The sequence below is a fragment of the Falco cherrug genome, chromosome 14 (assembly GCF_023634085.1).
Source record: "Falco cherrug isolate bFalChe1 chromosome 14, bFalChe1.pri, whole genome shotgun sequence".
NCBI classification, from domain to species: Eukaryota; Metazoa; Chordata; class Aves; order Falconiformes; family Falconidae; genus Falco; species Falco cherrug.
This window is the reverse complement of record NC_073710.1, coordinates 3,443,301-3,463,919: the sequence shown is the minus strand read 5'-3', so window position 1 is coordinate 3,463,919 and position 20,619 is coordinate 3,443,301. Positions and strand designations below refer to the sequence as shown.

Genomic DNA, 20,619 nt, shown 5'->3' with positions numbered 1-20,619 from the left:
CACTTTTTGCCCCTCTCTGCTCGCTGCAGCTTAACAAAGAAGGCAGCAGGGGGGAAAAGAAACTAAAATATTTTAAAACAAAATTTTAGGAGAACCAGCAGGGTTGTTTTTTCTGTGTTTTGTCATTCATCACAACTGGTGAGCATTTAAATTTCAATTCCCAATACCTTTTGTGTAATATTTATCTTATAACTCACACCTTCACAGCAGGGGGAACTAATGAATGAAGGGCAGATTAGTAAAGCCACTGTTTACAAACAAAGCAAGAACAGAGTCTATTGTATATAAGTATATTGGGGGTAAGTTGTGAACAGTTTAAAGAACATCAACACAGATTTATCAGAGCAAAGCACTGATAAAATGGCTTGTAGAGCAAACATGACTTCTGATTCAGTCATGTTTCTTAGGACACACACATGAAGAAGCCTTTCAGAGTACCAATATTTTCCTCCTTTCTTGAAATAAGGCTGCAGCTAACAGAAATTGATCATGATGGAAAACAACATTGTATCTCTGCAGTTTTTATGCAAAGCAGCAACTATTACAAAGAAAAAAATAAAGCTCTTCCAGAGCAGACAGGAGATGGCAAAGATATGAATGCAAAGTAGGAGAATTACTGTTTATGTTTCCAATTAAGAGACACAAAAGTTCCAATTTTAACCACAGAAATTATACAATAAAACAAGGTTGACATAATGTTGCTAAAAAAAAAAAAATATTAATCTCCAAGCAGCATTTTCAGTTTTGGCCACAGCACTGCTTTGCTAGCAATATCAATTCCAGGATCTATGCATCAGTCTTAAACCTAACTGTTCAGCAAAGAAGTGCTGCAACACGTTGACAGAGATGTTGCCCTCATTTGACAGCACTTCACTACCCAGGTCCTTTGGTGTTTGGTTTTTTTTAATTAAAGGGGGTGGGGGTGGTGGGGGTGGAAATCCAACTAAACCAACACACAGATGCAAGGACTGTACAACCCTTTCAAAAGCTGCGACAAGAACCATAAAAAATGCTACCAAAGGAAAAGAGCAGCAGTAGAGGTTTGCAGACAATCCACGGTATCCACACAAAGTTTTCTAAGATGCTTCAATGTTAACATCTAAGAACCTGTAGAAGCACTGCATGTATACTTCTTGCCAAAATGGCAGGATACAAATCCCTTAGTTTCTCATTTATTTTTCCTCAGTCACCTCTCAAAACCCTGACAATAGTTCATTAACAGATTTTCAGTGACTTTTTCAGTACCTATGTACAGCAAGTTTAGAGGAAAGAAGTTCAAAGTCTTTGAGGATCATGTAGTCCAGCAATCTCTGTATTAAAAGGCTTCTATAGTGTGTTAAACTGTCTTCCAATGAAGCTTTCTTTAAATAAAAAGCTCAAATACAATTTCAAGAAAAATTCAGGTATACAGCTATAATATTACAGCTGCAAGAACACTCAAATGTCCTAATGACACAGTTTTCAAATGCTGCACAGCATCACACTGTGTGAAGACAGGCATTTCAGGCTACTCTGCACAGGTCATAGTAAAGTTTATTTTTCTATATATGCTAATGCACCCAGACTCGGTAAGGGATTTAACGTTACTGTTTAACTTCGCCAGAACAAGCAGCAGCATCCACTATCACAAAAAGTCTACTCAGGCTCATCCTCAAATCACAAGGCCAAATTATTCACTTCTAATGAGTGCTGGCACTTTTAATTTTAAGAGAAGACAGCCCAGCTAGCCAAGGCTACCACATTTTTATGCATGCAAAGAAAAGAATATGCAGCTTTAGACAAATTTCTTTATCTAACTGCTCATTTTGAGGTGAAAAGCACCTTAATATATGAACAAACCAAGGTTTAAGGGAATACTTGAGGAATTCAAGTGAAAGGTTTTGTGGAAAAGTGATAACTTTAGCTTCTCTGAAGGATGCAATACTAACAGAACATAAAAGCTGCCACTAACAAATGCATTCACGTGATCTACACATGTATATTCATATATACATATATATAATATACATAACAGAGGAACTGTTTCTGCTATTAACTCTTCTCTTTTTAAGAGAACAGATTTGAATGTTTCAGCAATCACGTAGTGGGAGCTAGGGAGCACAGAGGATTTGTAAAGGGAAAAAATACTTTACCTATACCATCAACAACAGAATGACAACCAGGGTTCTGAAAGAAAAGTTAGCTATCCATTTTCATTGCCAAAGAAAAAAAAAATCCACACTGTAACAGCCAGCAGCTACAGGATGCATTAGCACATCCATACTTCCCCACAAACAAAGACTGACGATTATTAGGTATCAGACCTAATTTAAGCAATGCTCATGTAAGTTTATCAAAGGAAGTAGGGAGCTATGAGATGCTAATGTATAGTAAGAGCCCTGCATAAGGCTACATGCCCAGAGTCCACTCTGCCCTCCTATAAGAGCAGGAGTTTATGCCCTGACAACCTGAAGGCTGCCTTGTGTCTATCAGGAAATCCTCATCGCTCACTGCTGATACCCAACCAAGGGCACAGTTTCACAATACAAACTGCCTGGGAGCCCAACCTGTCTTAAAACACTTCTTTCACCCACACTGCTTGCCCACACCTTGGCGTTACCACTGCCCTCAGAAAGACTACCTGATCTGCCACGCTGTACATCAGGCAGAACTGCTCCGCACCAGAGCTGGTTTTAACTCAGAGCAGTGCCCTGCCTCAGTTTCACATGCAGTCCTGAAAAATTTTGCATTGGCAGAAGCCAGGTGAAGGAGGTCCGTGCAGCAGCACCTACCCAAGTGAAAAATGCCACTAAAAAGTTTTCATACAACTGCAGCTGAGAACATGATGCGGGGGCAGGAATACCTTAGGCTGGTATCACCATCAAACATGTTGGATCATGAAAGTACAACCAAAGGGTGTAGCTTCATGGGACGTGAGCTTGGACAGCAAAGCAGCTTAGAAGTTCCCACCCTACCTGCTCATTTCAGGGCTCCTGTTTACAGCACAGCTTCACAAAGAGTTTTACTGACACAACAAAAAGATGGGAAAGTATGGTGTAGGGGCAAGAAAGAAGCTGGCTTCACTGCTGAAGCCAAATCTTGTGAAACTACACCCTAAGTATTTGTTGTGGAGAGAACAGCCGGCTCAGTAACACTTGCCAAAGGTTTGTCAAACACCTGCTCCAAAACTTCAGCACTCACACCCAGCACACATTCAAAAATACAGACTATGTTAGGAGTTTTCTTGACATGATGCCGTCACCAATCTGAAGTTGGAAGAGCAACCACAAGACTCACAAAAAAGCAAACAAAGAAAAAACCCACACACCCCTCCAAAAAAAACCCCTCCAAAGCCAAAAGCCCACCTCCTGCATATTGAGGCTTCTTTCTGCAGTCTGAAGGTTCAGAGGCGTATAAAAAAAAAAAACTATATTCAAAAAATCATTTATCCAAAATGAAGGTGTGACAGCTGGTAAGCTGGCCAAGAAAACTTTTTGCTAGTGCTTTGTGAAGAAGAGGCTGCAGAACAAGTTCCTCTTAAAAAAAAAAAAAAAAAAAGCTGTAACAGGTTTATCAGGTTAGAGGAATTCACTGGTTCTTCCACCTCTCCCCCAACCCCATTTGTTTCCAAATGCTCATCTAACCAGCTTGTTTCTTGCTGTATTTGTTGATATGTGAGAAAATAAATTGCACCTGCAGCTCAGCTGGATGATCAATAGGCAGCCAAAGGCTGTTTAGAGAACTGGTAATTTGCTATCACCTGATGAAGTGGCAACCCCAACAGTATTTTCAGTTTATGCATAGTTAGGAGTAGGGGAAAAAAGGCCCAGCTTTGTCTTTCTATGTTTACGTGTATGAATCAAATCTGTCATTGGTGTATTGCATTCAACGTACAATGGGATGAAAGATAGCAAGAGTAGGTCAGTCTTTCAAACAATTTTTTTAATACTTAAATGTCAATCCACAGATTAAGTTTGGATGCTTTCAATAGGTTCAAAACCAGAGCCAGCTCTCATGAGAGCCTCTCCTTTTATATATATCGTTCAAAGAAAGATGGTAATTACAGCTAAATACTACAGACAGCTCTCCAAAATTATTAGCTCTTCTGAGACTTATCCTTTGTCAGGGAGACATGCAAATACTGCCTTGCAAAAGGAAACTAACATGTCTTAAGGCAAGTCATGCTGATTCAGCCAGGTTTTCTGTATGGGAAGGCTTAAGAAATCCACACTTCCAACTTGGTATTCTATCTTTAACTTCCAACCGCCATGGCTAGAATCAGAGAAGCCCATGAAGATGTCAGCTTTTTGATGACAGAGTAATGGGGCTGAGAAAAAGGCAAAGTTCATTTTGGTTTTGTTCTTTAAAAGCAAGCTTCCGTTCCTGCAAGGTTTCAGAGAGCAATCTGAAAATAATTTCCTTCCTTAAAAGCTTGGAAACCATAAAGCTCCAGCAGTTATTTAGAAAAATATAAATAACATGCTGAAAAAGCCAGTCCTGCAACATGAGGATCTGAACAACTTAGTAAGAATGTCCCAGTAACGCAAGAAATGTGGGACACTATTCCCTTTAGTAAGTAGGGTGGGTAATTACATCACAGGTTCAAGACAGTTCCAAATACATATTTGATCAAGAGATCTCCTACTTACTTTGTTAAAAAAAAAAAAAAATCCTCACATTTTTCTACTCGGTAGCATTCTGCAACTACAACACATCCCAGTCAGCAGCTGTAAGTTCACCATTATTGGTCCAACAACAGAGATAAAATATTAATGCCATTTTGAACTGAATTCATCAAGCAGACTGCTTCCAAAGGGCACACATTTTATGACTTCAGGTAACTGTCTCTAATACTTGCACATTATCTGGATATCCCCTCCCAACCCAAAACGTAGCTATCAAAACACTGCACATCACCTATTAGAAAATACAGCTGGATCCCATAGATACACTAGCATCTGCAAAATCAAAAGCTTATTACCCTATACAGTATTTAAAAACTTGCAGCAAAATGTATAGAATATACACTGCAGAAAACAGCTCAGTTATTCGGGAGCACTGTGCTTCAGCATCTTACTTTGTAAAATTACACAGCAAAAATATATCAGTGGGGAACCATATTTTAGAATATTTCTTAAGACTAACTCAAGTAGAAAGTCATGTGAGACGCAACACTGTAAGAATACGAAGTAAAATTGAAATGATGCATCATTCCTGTGTTGTTACAAGCAGAGTAGACTTAACCACAGTTTACAGGCTTTTGGTAGACCCTATCATTGCTGGAAAGTGAACTAAATGGCAATAAATGGAGGCTTTCTGTTATCAGTGGAAAAACTCCAGACCCACAGTAGCTGATCTGCTGCTTACCAGTTACAAATCACAGCATCAGAATCACAGAATGGTTGAGGTTGGGAGAGACCAGAGAAAAATTACAACAGATTTGTGCTTAGCGATTCTCACTTCCCTCTACATGCAGAGACTGGGAACACAAGGCAAAAGCCAGAAGCAGGCACTGAAACTTTCATTACCATGACTGAGATGTGTGCTTAAGTGAGTGATTTTCAGCTACATCATCAAATTTTCTAGCACAATCCAAAGAGGGCGTGGAAAGCTAATTTCACATACTCTATAACATTATCTCAAATCAAGGTAAGAGTCTACTTCCTTTTCCTCTGCCTTTTCAAATAACCACTTCACCCACCTGGGCTTTTGCTAATCAAAACACTTGGGGGGTGGGGGGGGTGGGGAGAGAAAAAAAAAAGTATGTTTTGACAAATACCTGAGTTATCCTTAAAATACACAATGCAATTGATATGGATTGACTTATCTTCAAAAATGCAGAAAAAGATCTAGTACTAAAGAACACGGAATTGTGCTTTTTGCCACCATTGCAAGTGGGAGGATGAATCAATTCTCACCTAAATCTCACCGAGTCAGGAAACATGGAGAATGGAGATGAGCTTAGGTAAAGTGTGTTCAGAAGACCTACAATGGAACTGGCCACATCACAACTGGCATCCAGCAATTAATAGCAAAATCATTATTTAGCTCCACAGATATGCCAAACAAAAAGGAAAAAAATGGTTGTTTTTCAAGAGTCTCTACCCACCTACACACAAAGGTAGTATTTCCGTTTATTTGCTAAAGCAGACCCACCTACAGTGCAATTTACGGCAATAAGATACAATCTCTCATAAAGTATTGAGTATAATTAAAGTGTGTCTGTTATAAAGGTAAACAGAGTGTACTAGGCTAAGCTGTTCCAGATGTCTTTAGTGCAAGATCTGGGACAAGATCAAACCTGCAGCTGCACATTTTCTCAGGGGTTATTCTGAAGCTTAAAAAAAAAAAAAAATCTCACCTCTTGGTTTTGGACTCTAGCATGACTAGTGCAAGTAGAAAGAGAATAAACGCCATCTGCAGCTAATGTTGACAGATTTCAAGACACACAGAAGTTACACGTTTCTATTTTCAAAGATACTCCTGAGTGCAAGTGTTAACTACTCAATATCAGACAGGGTTAGGACCTAGTCTGCCAAGTTATCTGTGTCACCAGAAGTTACAGCAACATGAACCTGTTCTACCGCCTAAGCAAGTTTCTTGCTGAAACACACCTACGAATGATTCAGACAAGGTGTGGAAAGCCAGCTTTGTGTGTTACACAAAAATGCACTATTGTATTTTTCCATTCAAGCACATTTCGGATATGGAAAATACAGTGAAAGCAAGCAAGCTCAGGAACTGCCTACCTATATGCCACTTGCATTGAATTTTCTTAGGCAACTTGGGGCCTCTTGAACCACGAGGATGATACAAATTTACAGTTTCCTGTTTCAGTGTGATATTAAGTGAGCCAAAGAGCAAATCATAGAAACAGAAAACCCAATCACTTCATAATCCACTAAACCAAGCCCATCTAGAAAAGTGATACACAACAAGCACAGCTGATGTTTTATGAAAGTACAGTTTTGAAGATTTCAACTAAGTTTAAGAACAACAAAGGAGAAAAGGTCAAGTTTTTGAATACACATTATAGCAGTGAACCTATAGATTAAAACACGCCACCTGGATTTTGAAAGTGTGATTAGCACTGCTAAATTAAATAGTGCTCTTATTGGCCTACTGTTTTAAGGCTTGATTAAGAAAAATTGGGAATAAAGGGAGACCCATCAAAACAATCAGGAGCTAGATCTTCCAAGGACCAGTGCATCAGCTCAAATACTCTGGTACTGCACATAACTCAGAATTATGGAGTTCCCATTTCAAATGGTTCAGGTCTCCTTTGGGTTTACTTTAAAATAAGCACAACAACTTGCTAGCAATTTCAAAGCGAAAGGCAAAATTAAAGTCTATTTCTTTTATCAGATCAACTGAGTCTTGTCCCCAGGCTTCACCCTGAATAACCCCTGCTCCCACAGCAGCACCTCACCTGCTGAAGAACCCGGTCCAGTGGTTCAGCTTTGCTCAGCCCCTCTGGTGTTAAGCCACTCACTTCGCGACACTGCTCCGTTAAGTCCAAGTTGTCTGCTTTCACCAGGGATTTATGTAGCGTCCCCACCTAAAAACATTTCAGAAATTACGGACAGAAGTGAAGAACCATCAAGGTAGCTCTTTTTAACAAGGCGGTCAGGCCGCAGAAAAATCAGAAAGGTGCAGTATCACGTCCCCGATAACGATCGCAACGAGGCAAAAGCATTTGGCGATTTCACAAAGGGAAACCTTTTGCTCCGGTTCCCCCCCCCGCCCCCCCCCCCCCCCCAGGAGAGCCGCGCTCCCTGCCCCGCTGAGCCGCAGCCCGCTCCCATGCCATGCCTCCTGCACCGAGCGCCCATTTCTGCGGGAGGAAACTGCAAAAGGGAGAAATCTCATAGTATGAACGCAGTTTCCCGAATCTAGTCGTGAAATTGATAGTCGTGTTTGTATTATCAAAGCCCTGGGGAGGGGGGGGGGGGGGGGGCTTGTTTGTGATAGGGCTTTTGGAAGGAGAAAAAAAAATAGCGCGTATTTTCAGATTAACCTACAAATTCATGGAAGTCTTAAAGGTTATCTGAACGTTGGGTTTGAGAAAATTAAAAAAAAAAAAAAAAAAAAAAAAAGTCTCCCGCAACAAGGCCGCAAAGGGTCCAACGGTTACCCAGCGGAGCTGCCGGGGAGCCCCACGCCTGCAGCCCGGGGCGGGGGGAAGGGGGGGGGGGGCCGGGGAGGGGAAAGGGGGGTCAGCTTTTTGTTTTAAAGGTTCAAAAGTCCATAGATCTTTTGGAAGCTACAGACGTGCAAAGGGGGACGGGGGGCAGGGGGGTTTGGAAGCGACCAAACTTTCTTTCCAAGTTACTTCTTCCTTTCAAAAGGACTAAACCCGGGAGCTTTCTAGGGGGAATAACCCGGGAGCGAGGGACCCCCGGGGCCGGGCCCCGAGCCCCCCCCCCCCCCCTCGGTGCGTTTGCGAAAGGAACGAGCGGCTGCGGGGTGGTGGCGAGCGGCCGGGCAACGCGCCCTCGGACCGGGTGTCGAAGCCATACCTTCTTGCTGTGTAGATCCACAACTTGCCACACCAAGAGAATTAGTTCCCTCTCATCCGAACCCAGTTTAGCCCCATATGCACCAGCTGTTGCCCCAAACAACACCACCAAAGAGTCACTGTGCGAAGCCGTCATGACCACAGGGGGAAACAACTACAATCAAAAGCAGAGGTCAAAAAAAGAGAGAAAAAAATAAAAGAAAGACACAAACAACAAAAAAAAACCCCCACAAGGCTCACCCCCTACCTCCAAGTGATCAAAGGGGAAAGGAGCGAACGAGGAGTCACAATATCAAGAGAGGAGAAAGAGCTCTTTAGGAGGGAGGGTGTTGGAGGCAAAAAAAATGGAGAAAGCTCGCATCTCTACCTGCTCCCGGTGATCTCCTTCTTCCCGGGGCTGATTGGGAGGTGAAATTAGCAAGCTGTGGGTTTCTTTCCCTCTGACATCATGGCAGAAGCCCAGCCTGGGCTTGGGCTTTTTTTTTTTTTTTTTTTTTTTTTTTTTCCCTTCCCCCTTCCCCTTTCCCTCTCCTGAGTTACCTGCCCTCGGTGCAGCTCATGTGACTCTAGTCAATCTCCCAGAGGGCCAAGGCCATTGGGCCTCTGCGAAAGGTGTAGGAGGGACGCAGGGAGCATCAGCGCCTGGCGGATCCGGCCTGATTGGTTTTTGAGGCAGATCAGAGGAAAACTCCCTTTTCCCTCGGTCATTCCGCCTGTAGGAAGCGCCTCTTACCTGCTTTCGGTTCTGCGGGACCGCGGCCCCTGGGGGGCTTGCGGGGCTCCCTGCGCTCCAGCCGCGCCCGGCTTGTCGGAAAGCTGAGGAGTACACACGTGCAGTGGCTCAAACACCACCGACGGCTTTGCTCTGGGACACGCGCGAGTCTTCACCTGCTCGTTAATCGCCTTTTGCGCGCGTTGCTGCGCCTGCACTGAGCTACCGAGGCCAGCGTTAATGTATAATACAAGTGTAGTATTATACAGGAATCTTTAAGGGCTGTTGCAGGCAGAAGGTACTTTGCATTTTAGGGCCTGCTCTGCATACGGTTTGCAAATGCAGGTCCTAGTAAAATATTTTTGGGTTTTGAGAATGAGTGCATCTAGGACTTTTTGCAAAATAGAAATCTAAAGCCCTGTGTTCCCTACCCTGCAACAGCTCGGTGAAGAACTGCCTCCTGGGCATTAACTGCAGCTCACGGCCAGCAGTTGTTCTCTACATCTCTTCTGGTTCACGGGGGAGACTCCCCAATGGGAAACCACCACCTAGTTTAGCTACTATAAGCATTTCTGCTCAATGGGAGCAGCAGTAATCTTTGTAACACCGGGGAATGAAACAATTTTTGGAGATACTGTCAAACTCAAATTTATTTTAAAGCAGACATAACAATCAAAAAGCCTCTAAACTGTTTTGACCATGGTTTTGGTTGGTGGTTTGTTGGTTTTTTTACTGCCACCACTGATGAGTTACTAACCATTTTTAAAGTCCAAATGCTGCAAGTTAGATCAGTCATAATTTTTCTTTTCATCAATTAAATCTTCAGTTTGTACTTTAATATTAGTGTTGTGTTGAAATACAGTTTTCACTGAATGAAAAATGGTGCGGCTATTTAGCTACTGATGTCTACCATAGGAAAATGCAGAGCTGGACATTTAACTGTGAATGTCTGATGGGTTTAAATATTAACATCAAATTTTCTCTTCTTAACATGCCAATTTTATAGTTGGTTAGTTATAGCAGTTATTATGGACCTCCTTTGGCAAACACTGATTCACATGCTAACACCATCACCAAGACTATTTCCATTTATTTCAATGAAAGTGAAGTACAGCAAAGATGCTGTCTCATGTGAATTATCTTAGAATTCATGTATTGCAAGTATGTACCTGGCAGAGGCCATGCAGGGAGCTTCACAGTGCACAGGTGTATCTCACTGAACATTACAGGGTAATTGTTTAATGCCTCTCAGCTGTTGTCTCTGCTGCTCACATGCACAGCTGCCTGAAAAAAAGTCCTGGAGATAGATCATTGTTACAGAAAGGGCAAATTCCCACTCAGACATGAAAACTTGGATTTGTAACATATATATTTATATACTCAAAATGTTTTCAGCAATTTATTTTCTGGCATCGCTGAATTTACACAACAGCTGTATTTTCCTCTGTCAATACATGTCTAGAAGTCCTTCATAAAATGAAAACCTGAATAAAAGCATAACAGCCTGTTCATTGTGTATGGGATGATTCTTATTCCTTAAGTCTGTAATAAAAACCATAAAAAACCATTGCCTTCAAGTGTGAGAACTGTTCCTCTTATCCAACCTATTTCACTCTTCCTGAAAACACATATACCATGGGGGTGTTTGGGGGAGGCAGTGTCTGTACACGCAAATGTACACACAGATTTTACCTGTAGCTATGTTCGCAGAAGTACCAGTCTGCTACAATTTAGCTGCCTTCGTGAGGGTGTCATTTCATAGCCCTAATATGTAATTACTTCGTAGAAAAGGGATTATAATTAGCAGATTTCTGTAGAAGATCATACACGTCATTATTCTTGGCCAGCTTGACATATATGCTCACAGGCCTCAGTGAACTGGCACAGAGAATGCCAATACGTTTGCAATTGTCTTTTAGGATCTAATGTGAAAGACAAAGGTAGCATAATTCACTTACAGCAACCTGTCAAATTAAAGGAGTACTATTCATATCAATGCCAAAGACCCTTGAAAACTTACTTCAGATCTATGCATGGTATCAGAGGCTAGTGAGCCCAAAAGCTTGTATGCTTTTCACAATTATATTAGCTCATCTAATAAAATGTAGTAGCTCTTCCTACAAAACCCATCTGGTTTCTACTCCTAGACTATCTTGACTCATATAATTCTACTGTAACTGACTTCTCAAAACTATTCTAGCTAAATGGACTTCAAACATACTCTAAAATGTTTAAAAGAAAAATTTAAATAAATGCTGGCCTTCCTGGGATTTCAGACATTTTCAAGTATCAGATTATGCAACCAGTTTCCCATTCACCTCCTATCTACAACCCTCCATCTCTCTGCATGCAACCCTTAATTATACCAGTCTCTGCAATGTTATTGATCTAAAAAATTTAAAGGAATGACATCGTATGTGTTCACCCAACAGCAACAGGATCCATTTCCTGCAACAACATGTGGGACAAGCCTCTGTACACTAAGCATTAGCAAAGTTAATTTGTAACCAAGATCTTGCTGAAATAAAGAGTTATTGCTCACCTTTAGCTTTCATCTTGGCAGGCATATTTATAGAGGTTCTTGTTTGTAGGCTTCATACAAGGATAATGTCTCATAAATGTAACTGGGTGGAGAATAGAAGTTTTCAAGATGGACATTCATTGTTATGCAAGTTCAGTATTGTGATTATTTTGTTTCTTTTTTAAGCAAACAAACAAAACTGGAAAATAGAATGGATTTACAGTTAGATCACATGAGAATGATGAAGAAGCTCATTAAACGCATTGTGCTTGCAACGGACAAATCTGTAGTGACAAATTCATTCTCACTATACACACTATACTGCTTCATGAATCAAGCCAAACAAAGACAAAAAAAATAGAAAACAACACCACCCCTTTTACCTTTACTACAGTATTGTTAAAAACCCCTGTGGACAGAATGTCCTGATCACTGAAGCCCTTTTATTATAGCCTAATAAAAGGAGTAAGAAACTTGGAGACATGAGATCTGGAGTAATATCCTGGCCACATTCAGCAATACTTTAATTACCTTTCAGGAAAACTAGAAGTCAATCTTCTATTCTGAACTTGTATAATATTGAGAAGTTATTTGTCTTCCTTACAAATATTTCACTCATCAGTTAAAAAGAAGACAATGATTATGATGATGTTTAACCTTGTAAAATGGTTTGAAATGCCCTGAGAAAAATGAACTATCTTTGAATTTGGGTCTAACTTCAGAATTGGCCATGCTGGTGGGGCAGGGAGGTTGGACCAAATGACCTCTAGAGGTCTCTCCTAGCTGAAATTATTCTGCAGTTCTGAGAAACAGAGATGCTAAATTAAGGAAGTATGGACTTTGGTGTCTATTTGCACAGTAGGGATAGTAATAAATTATCTGTGTGCCTCAGCTCCTCCAAACTGAACTGGCACAGGAAGTAAAAGTTCTGTAAGTGAGCTGCAGGTAAATGCGAAAAGACATATAGATTTCACACCCTTTCAGTCCTTGGCTCCTGGATGGGATTATAAGCAACTGTAGCAATCTTTTCTGAAGGAGGAGCTTAGTGTAATTCCTGAAACATAAACCCATATGTAAAGAATTTTCTGGCATCCTTTCTTTAACAGCAAATGAGTGGGAAAGGGCATGGGAACAACTGCTTAACAGTGTTCTTTGATTGCCGTCCAGATGTTTAGAGAGATCTGATTTTTCGGTCTGCCTGGTAGGTCTGTCATGATTACAATGCAGTGTAGAAACATGAAATAATTTCCACTGGGATATTCACAAAAGCTCGGCAATGTGCAGAAGTGCTTCAGAAAGGTGGTTTCCAATGGAGTATTAGCTTGCATGTATTAGCCCCATCAAGCCATTCTGAAAGCACTCACTTAGAATCCTGTACCAGTTGGAATTTAATTTCTATTGACTCAAAAGTAAATTAAAACATAGAATTGGTGACTAGGCAAAATAAAAAAAAAATAAATTACTTCCCCTATTATTTTACATAGCTTCTCTCCTTCATGGGATGACAATCAATCCAGAGTCTTAATCCTACAAAGGTTTTATACATGCTCAGATCCCATTTGCGTGCAAGTGTATGCTGTTTGGCCGCATTTCTCTAGATTACAGGTATCAGGCTTTGAAAGATCTAAGCATTTACTTTTCTATCAGATTTATGGACAGATAAAACATGCTGCATAGTAGTGTCTTTCATCAATATTATTCTAGATTTACATTAAAGTTAACAGTTTACAACAAATACACAGTGAATTTAATTTTTTTTCTCATCAGAAATGCAGCTTTCCTTCAAATAACTTACTAAACAGCTTTCTGGAACCAGAATTATTGAAACGTTAGCTGGTGGGGACCTCTGGAAGTCCTCTTACCCAACACTGTGCCCACAGCTGGACTAGTGCCAACACTATACTGAACCAGCTAACGCTTTGTCTAACTGCGTCTTGAAAACCTCCCTGCATGACCTGTTCCAATGCCATACTGCTTTGCTGGTGAGAAACCTCCTAGCGGCTAGTCTGATCTCACTGCTAAATTTTTAAATAATTCACTGCAACTAGTTGAGACAGGATCTTCAAGTTGTGGTTAGACAAGCCATGTGATACAATTTCTGTTACCTAATGAGATGAATATGCAAGTGAAAGTTTCAGGTAGTAATCTACCTTACCTGTGACCGAAAATTCACTTTGTGCGAAGCCTTACTGCCCCTAGAACCTGCCTAAATAAATCTTCACTGCAATTGGTCACTGTTTTACTAGTCTCAGGTATAATATGAAAATGGAAATGCAATGGAAAATATTATTTCTGTAGCAGGTTTTTAAGCAAATTGATGTTCAGCCTTAGATTAAACCACTTACTACTTTTATTATTATTACTAAACCATCCTCCCTTTGTCCATTGAAAGGATATAGCAGTTTACAAATCTGTCAGTGTGACTGAATATCCAACAGTAAAAAATTAATGATGAGGTTGAATACAATGAGTTGTTACACCAGCTATAAAGAAAAAAACCCACTACCACCATCCCTGCTACCACCACTATCACACTTCAGCAAAACCAGTAAATACATATATTAATTACATAATTCACTGCAATAGCTAAAAGCCAAAATGCTGGCTTTGATTTATTACTATTTAAATGCAATTAAATAAAATAATCTTATTAATTTATAAACAAGAAAATTTAAAATTACTTTGCATGCTTAAGGTTCAACAGGATAAACCTTATATCCTCTTGTGAAAAATCAAGTGGTTAACTCATAACAGAAAATGAGAATGACCTGATGTCTACATGAAGGGTTTAGTCTGCGTCATTTTATGCCTCATATTTAACAGAGAAACTCAGAGACTTCCAGTCATAGGAATAGCAAGACAGGAAACCCAGCAGTCCTTTAACTTTTTACAAAAGAAATTTTGTATTCATTCCTTCACTGAATTAATGATATTCAGCCGCCCATTTTCCCCCACATAAATGCATTCACACTGTAGACCTAGAAAGTTCTCGCAAGTTCATTGAAACACAGAATCACTGATGTTTCAAAGTCAGAGAGCCAAAGCAACCTGGAACTTTGGATATCCAACTCCAGTCGCCTTGCATGCAAACACAAAAACTAATTAGACAACATAAGAAATAGGAATGTCACTACCTACATGAAAAGATCTGCATGCTATATCTTACTTACTGAGAGCTAATAATCAATTCTGCAATATAGCAGTGATGAAAGAACTGATCCCCAAGTGAATACAAAGGACTGTATACTGGAAGTCCAAACTGCTCAAGGCAAAAAACCCAACTGTATGTATTACACAATTAATGAATTTATGCAAGTTACATTTTCTCAAGCTTTACTGACAACTGGCCAATACTAGCCCCATGAGAGTATCTTGGCAGAAATTACTAAGCTCTGGTTTTTTATTCAGATTGTACCACAAGCTCTCAGCTTACTTTAAAACCCTGATAAAAAAGGAGGGTGTGTTCCTACAATACTTCGTTCCCATTTGATTTAGCTGCTCTGATATTTAACCTGTTTCTTCATTATAATTTAATTAAACTTATTCCACATACAGATATGCTAATGCACATCTTTTTCTCACCGCAGTATAAATACAAGTAAAATACAAATGCAAAACTTAAGCAAAACCTAACCACCTGTTGAAGTACTTAGGCTTTAAAAACATTTAATCGAAGTATTTTGTATAATAACCTGATGAATACAATTATGTGCGTCCAAAACAGACATGATAGAAGACCTGTCATTCAATGCTTTCTTGGTCTTTCATCTTGATTGTGTTTATTTTGCTCCACTTCATTTCTACTACCATTATTACATACTTGGGATCTGACAGGGGGATTTCGAACATGTTTGAGGTCCTGTTGTCTCCAGTTACAAGGATGGAACAATTTCCCCAAGGAATCAGGCCTCTGATACACTTTTGTATTTTTGTTTTTACCACCTTTATCTTGTAAGTACATGGTCTTTAAAAAGTTGCCTGACTTGTTGCTACCAGACTCTAGCAGAATTAATATGCCAATTTCTAGGAAGATTAGATGAGTTTATTTCCTGCTCTACCATTTGTAACTTGATAAGACAACTACAGGTTTTGCAAAGATACCTCTTTTTTTTCTACAGCACCTCTAGATCCAATTGCTTGCATGGAAGACTAGTTTACACTGAAATGTATTATATAGTTACAGTTATGTCAGTAGAGTCCTCAGTTTCTTACTCAAACACATTCTCTTGTTTCTATTCAACAAATCCTCTCTTCAGTTTAACCTCTGAGCATGGTTGAGCAAATATGCTTCTTCCTTTGGCCTGATGATAGATTTTAAATACTGTGGAATAGACAGTGGAAGTAAGATGGAAGTAGTGTCTTTACCGATACATCTGGCTGATACTAGAGAGTGATATGAACTCCTGAGAAAAAACATTCTCAAAGTAACATATTTCACAGTCAGTAAATGTGTTCAAGTAAAAAACAAAAATATGAAAAAAAAAAAAGGGGGAAAAAAAAAAAAAAAGAGTACAGCTCTACCTAGATTCTTTCCTTTGGTATACTGCAGAAATTTTAAATTTAAGATGCCATATGATTCAATTCAGTGCATTTTAATACTTAATAGCCACAAAACTGCTTTATAAACACAGATAATAACGAAGCACATGGCAGGCAGGTGCAAGAAGTTCTGCCCTTTCCCTTCACAGTAAGCTGGAGTTGTGATAACGTACCATGACAGGGCTGTTTTATAAGTGCCAGTACCACCACACCTTCTTATCCACAACCCTCTGCCAATGTGGCACACCCTTGTTTGATGGGAAATGTCACCTTCTGTTCAGTCATTCCTTGCTTTTCTCAAGTAATTATTTCAGCCTTGGGGTGACATAGTTAACATGCATCAAGGTTTTGCCTTTTCTACGCTGAAATATATGGTGGTGAGGAAAAGAGAAAGAATCCTGGGGCACAGGCAAGACAAAGTTGCCCAGCACGTCCTGGTTGCGGCTACGCAGTGACTAGGGTGAACTTACTGCTAACACTCTGGGGGAAGTAGATGTCTAGGACATAAGTTTATCTTTCACCCGCTCCTTTCCATTCTCTAGCATTTTGCTTTGTGTAAGCGCATGGAGGCAGAGGAGTCCGATCTATTCCTCCGTTAATTTTCAGATAGATTAAACCCTAGTATACACTATAAACAAACATACCTCTACTGATGACATGGGGGTGGTCAGGAGTTGGTTGGGCCTGTCACATATGACAAACCATACACTTCAGCCACATGTATCATAATAAAATGTTTGACATAAATATAAATTACAGGCATACCTTGTTCATCCAGACTCAGCTATTCATTCTTATCCTTTATATAAATATCTTATAAGATATTATTCTTATCCTATGGCTCATTGTCCCCTCTGATTCTTCTGCACTACTACTTGTGGCGCTACACCGTGAATCAATCAGCTTTGAAATATTGATCCAGTTTCAGAAAGCTGGGTCTGATCCAGCTAAAACCACAGGGAGTGCCACACCACCTCAACTTGGTGGAGCATTCCTTAAGATGGATCCATTCCCTCATTTGGTTCGGAGGCTGGTCCCACAAACAGTCTGGCAAAAACAAGACAGTGACTCATGGGAATGCGAAACCAAAAGGGGTACTGCTGCCTTGTAGCGTCACGAATGCATGGCCTCAGGGGACATGGAGATTTCCTCCGGCCAGTTACTGCTGCACACCTGCAGCTGTCACTGAGGGCAATCAGGCTGGCTATCACTGTTACGGATGAGTCACAGCGGGTAGCATTTGACACCTACTCTGTATAGACTGTTGTCTGTAGAAGCTGTAAGACTGTGAAGATCAGGTCTTGCCTCTTCAGATCTCTCGACTGCTTTCTATCTATGCAGGAATCCCTGTCTATATCATCTATATCTATATCTATATCTATCTATCTATATCTAGGGTGTATCTATAGCAGGAAAAACGTGCTTATGCCATCCAGATTCCTGGAGAAGGGAAAACTGTCTATAAATTCAATTTTTGCTAGCTAGATCAAAGTCCCAGCAATCTGCTTCGCCTTATGTAAGAGCTGAACTTGTACTGTTAAAAGAACAATTTCTGGGGAAAACAAGGCAAAAGGGCTCAATAACAAAAGGTGGAGATTTTTTTCAGTATTATGGGCTCTGCTCTTTTCCTGTCAGTGTAAGATGGGCTGTTCTGTACAGGGTGATGAGATTTTTAATAAATGATACTGGGTTTTTCTTCTTATTTAACATTATGTTTGTGATGAAATAATGTGTAAATTCAATTTCTTGTTCTTGCAAAAATGACTTTAAAAAACATTCCTTTGCATTGGTATTGAAAGCACAAGATTTATCTGTTCAACCCTTGTGAACCTGTTGGGTGTAGGGGAACAAGCCTTTCCCTGCAGAGCCCACCACCTTCAATCAGAGATTAGCTGCTTTAATCACAGAGATGTGAACAGCTTGCATTCTCAACTTCTGATTTCCACAAAGCCTGTTTGTTTTACTTAAGGCTAGTTTACTACGCCCTGTTGCCATGGAATTGCTAGGGAGCTAAGCCACACCTTTATGAACATACTTAGCACTTCCTGCACTGTGCAACCCTAAGAGCAGTCGCCTATACTCCAGAGAGATAACTGGAGATAAAAAAGCATAAACGGATCCATCTTAAGATCTTGGCTGGCTGGCAAAGCCAGTGCGTATCACCTGTCTTTGAGCTTTTGTTAAATAGTTCACGCAAAGTTCTGGGGAAATGTTTACCATGAGATGTATTTTTCAAAAATATTTGATGCTTGGGATACTGATAATACATTTCCTTCCCTTTCATCAGTTTGAATCCAGCTCGTCCATCAGTGGCTGCTTTGTGACTAGATGAAAATGAATGAATGGGTTCCTCTCAAATCCCCCTGGGCTGATACATACGCTGTATGAGAGTAATGGCAGGCTGGCTGGCAGTTCCAGCAGACAGGCTAAGGGTTCATTATATGTAACCAACCCTCTCCGTGCTCTGAGGCAGCACCACCGTATAATTGCTAGATCACTTGCATCCTTCTTTTTCTGGTTCATCTTTAATTTAAATTATTATATAAAACTATTCGTCAGTCCTGTCGATGTCCAGTATTTAAACAAATCTCAGAAAGTTGTTGTGACTGTTGGTTTAGGGGTTGGGGGGTTTGGTGTTTGGGGTTTTTTTTGTTTTCTTTTTTTAACCATAGTATACCTAAAGAAAAAAATTTTAAACACACTCATTCAGTACGACTTAAAAAAATAATCAAAGCGTGGCACTCGCCGCTGAAACTTAAGCTGCCTAAAAATGCCTAAAGCACATTGAACATTCATATTAGAAACGTTCTTACTGATGAATCATTCCTGTACTTTCAAAGATTTCCCCCTTTACTCTTCCCTCTGATTCAGGATATGAAACTATCTTTTTTTTGTTGCCACTGCATACTGCAAATGGGACTTCAGGCTACCACCAAGTATTTCTTACCGTTTTTGTGACATGTTACAAATTATAGTAGCTGCTAAGGCTTGGGTGGATTGTAAGGATGATTAATAAGATGCAGTTACTAGCACAGCAGTAAGGTGGAGTAGGTGTGAGTAATTGTATTCTGTGGGAATTTAATCAGAATCTTCCAGCTCATGGGCATGAAAGTATTTTGTAATCACAGCAATTAAAAGAAAGGACAGAAAATCAACAGCATTTTAATGCAAGTTTCCTCCAAGATTTCTTTAAAGAGGAAAATATATTGGGCAGACAATTATAGAAAATTAAATATTGGGAATCAGTTACTTTACTGTTACTTTTGCTTTTCTGAGAATGAAACCTGCAGTACACATTAGGATGATGTAGGCTCAAATGCAATGGGAAAGTACTCATACTTTAAGAATTACAACTTGGTTGCACAGACCTAAAAGCAGTAGAGGAGACAGACAATGCATTTGAAGATGCATCTTCATTGCTTCAAAGGAACAGCAGTTTCCAGAATAGTCACAATATACTACTGGGAGGCAGGGCGAAAGAAGGAGGTTGTGAGCATATACATGCTTGGAACAAAACTAGTGGGTGTAAAATAACAACCAGTTTCATTTATTTGTGCAGTTTATCTGCAGTGGCAACCAAAGCCCCAGTATGCAAACAGCCTGGGCAATGGGGGTGGAGGAATGTATTCCACAGCTCGGTAAAAATTTCATATGAAGCAATACCCTTTTACTGGGATTAGTGGCCTTTCTCAAGACTAGGCTCAAAGGGATTTACAAAACCACTGCATACACTCACCCAGAGTCACAGAGTAACTTCTTCATTGCTGTAAGGACAATATGCTGCATAAGATAGACTTGTTTTCTCTCTCATGTAGAAGAGAAAGCATCCCTTTCTTACAAGAATCCTAAAGAACTGGCAATATCTGGGTTGTGGATTAGGCATGCAGGATTACACGGTCTCAGTCGAAAAAAAATATTGTATGACCACTGACAAAAAGCATTAAGTTTGTTTTAGGAAAAGGGATAATTGAGCCAACAATTCTGCAAGTCAGGCCCACAGTTCCTGGTTTTTGGGCAACAAACATTTATTGCCAAGTAGTGCTAATTAATATAAAATTTGTTCTTCAGTCTCCATTTTTCTTTCCACAATACAATCAAGGCTAGATGACAAAAAACATTTGTCACATTTCAACAGGGAACTTGGCATGGTATTGGGCATGATGGTTTGTGCAATGGGTCAGGAATACTGAGGCAAGGGATGTGTACTGGAATGCTCTCAAACTTATAAACCTTCAGTTGCTGCCTTAATTTTTAACATGAAATAAAAACTTCAGCATGTATCAAGAAAGATTTGTACGGGGGTGAAACATTGAGGAGTTTACTTGATCCAGTGTCCTTGAGTGAGACAAA

General features: G+C 40.1%; 1 protein-coding gene across 5 annotated transcripts in view; it reads right to left on the bottom strand.

The window, feature by feature from the left end:
- Positions 1–20,619, bottom strand: part of ESRP2 (epithelial splicing regulatory protein 2) — a 59,785-nt gene that overhangs the window by 37,689 nt on the left and 1,477 nt on the right. For 4 of the 5 annotated variants that reach the window (XM_027813298.2, XM_027813301.2, XM_027813299.2 and 1 more), the window contains exons 1-3: positions 8,865–8,998; positions 8,499–8,651; positions 7,409–7,537 (exon numbers count right to left, since the gene is read on the bottom strand). In XM_027813298.2, coding sequence (XP_027669099.1) covers positions 7,409–7,537; positions 8,499–8,633 — 264 coding nt within the window. In that variant the 5' untranslated portion in view covers positions 8,634–8,651; positions 8,865–8,998. Of the gene's footprint in view, positions 1–7,408; positions 7,538–8,498; positions 8,652–8,864; positions 8,999–10,378; positions 10,494–11,751; positions 11,930–20,619 lie in introns of those variants that run through there. The other variant, XM_055726695.1, reaches the window with a different exon arrangement.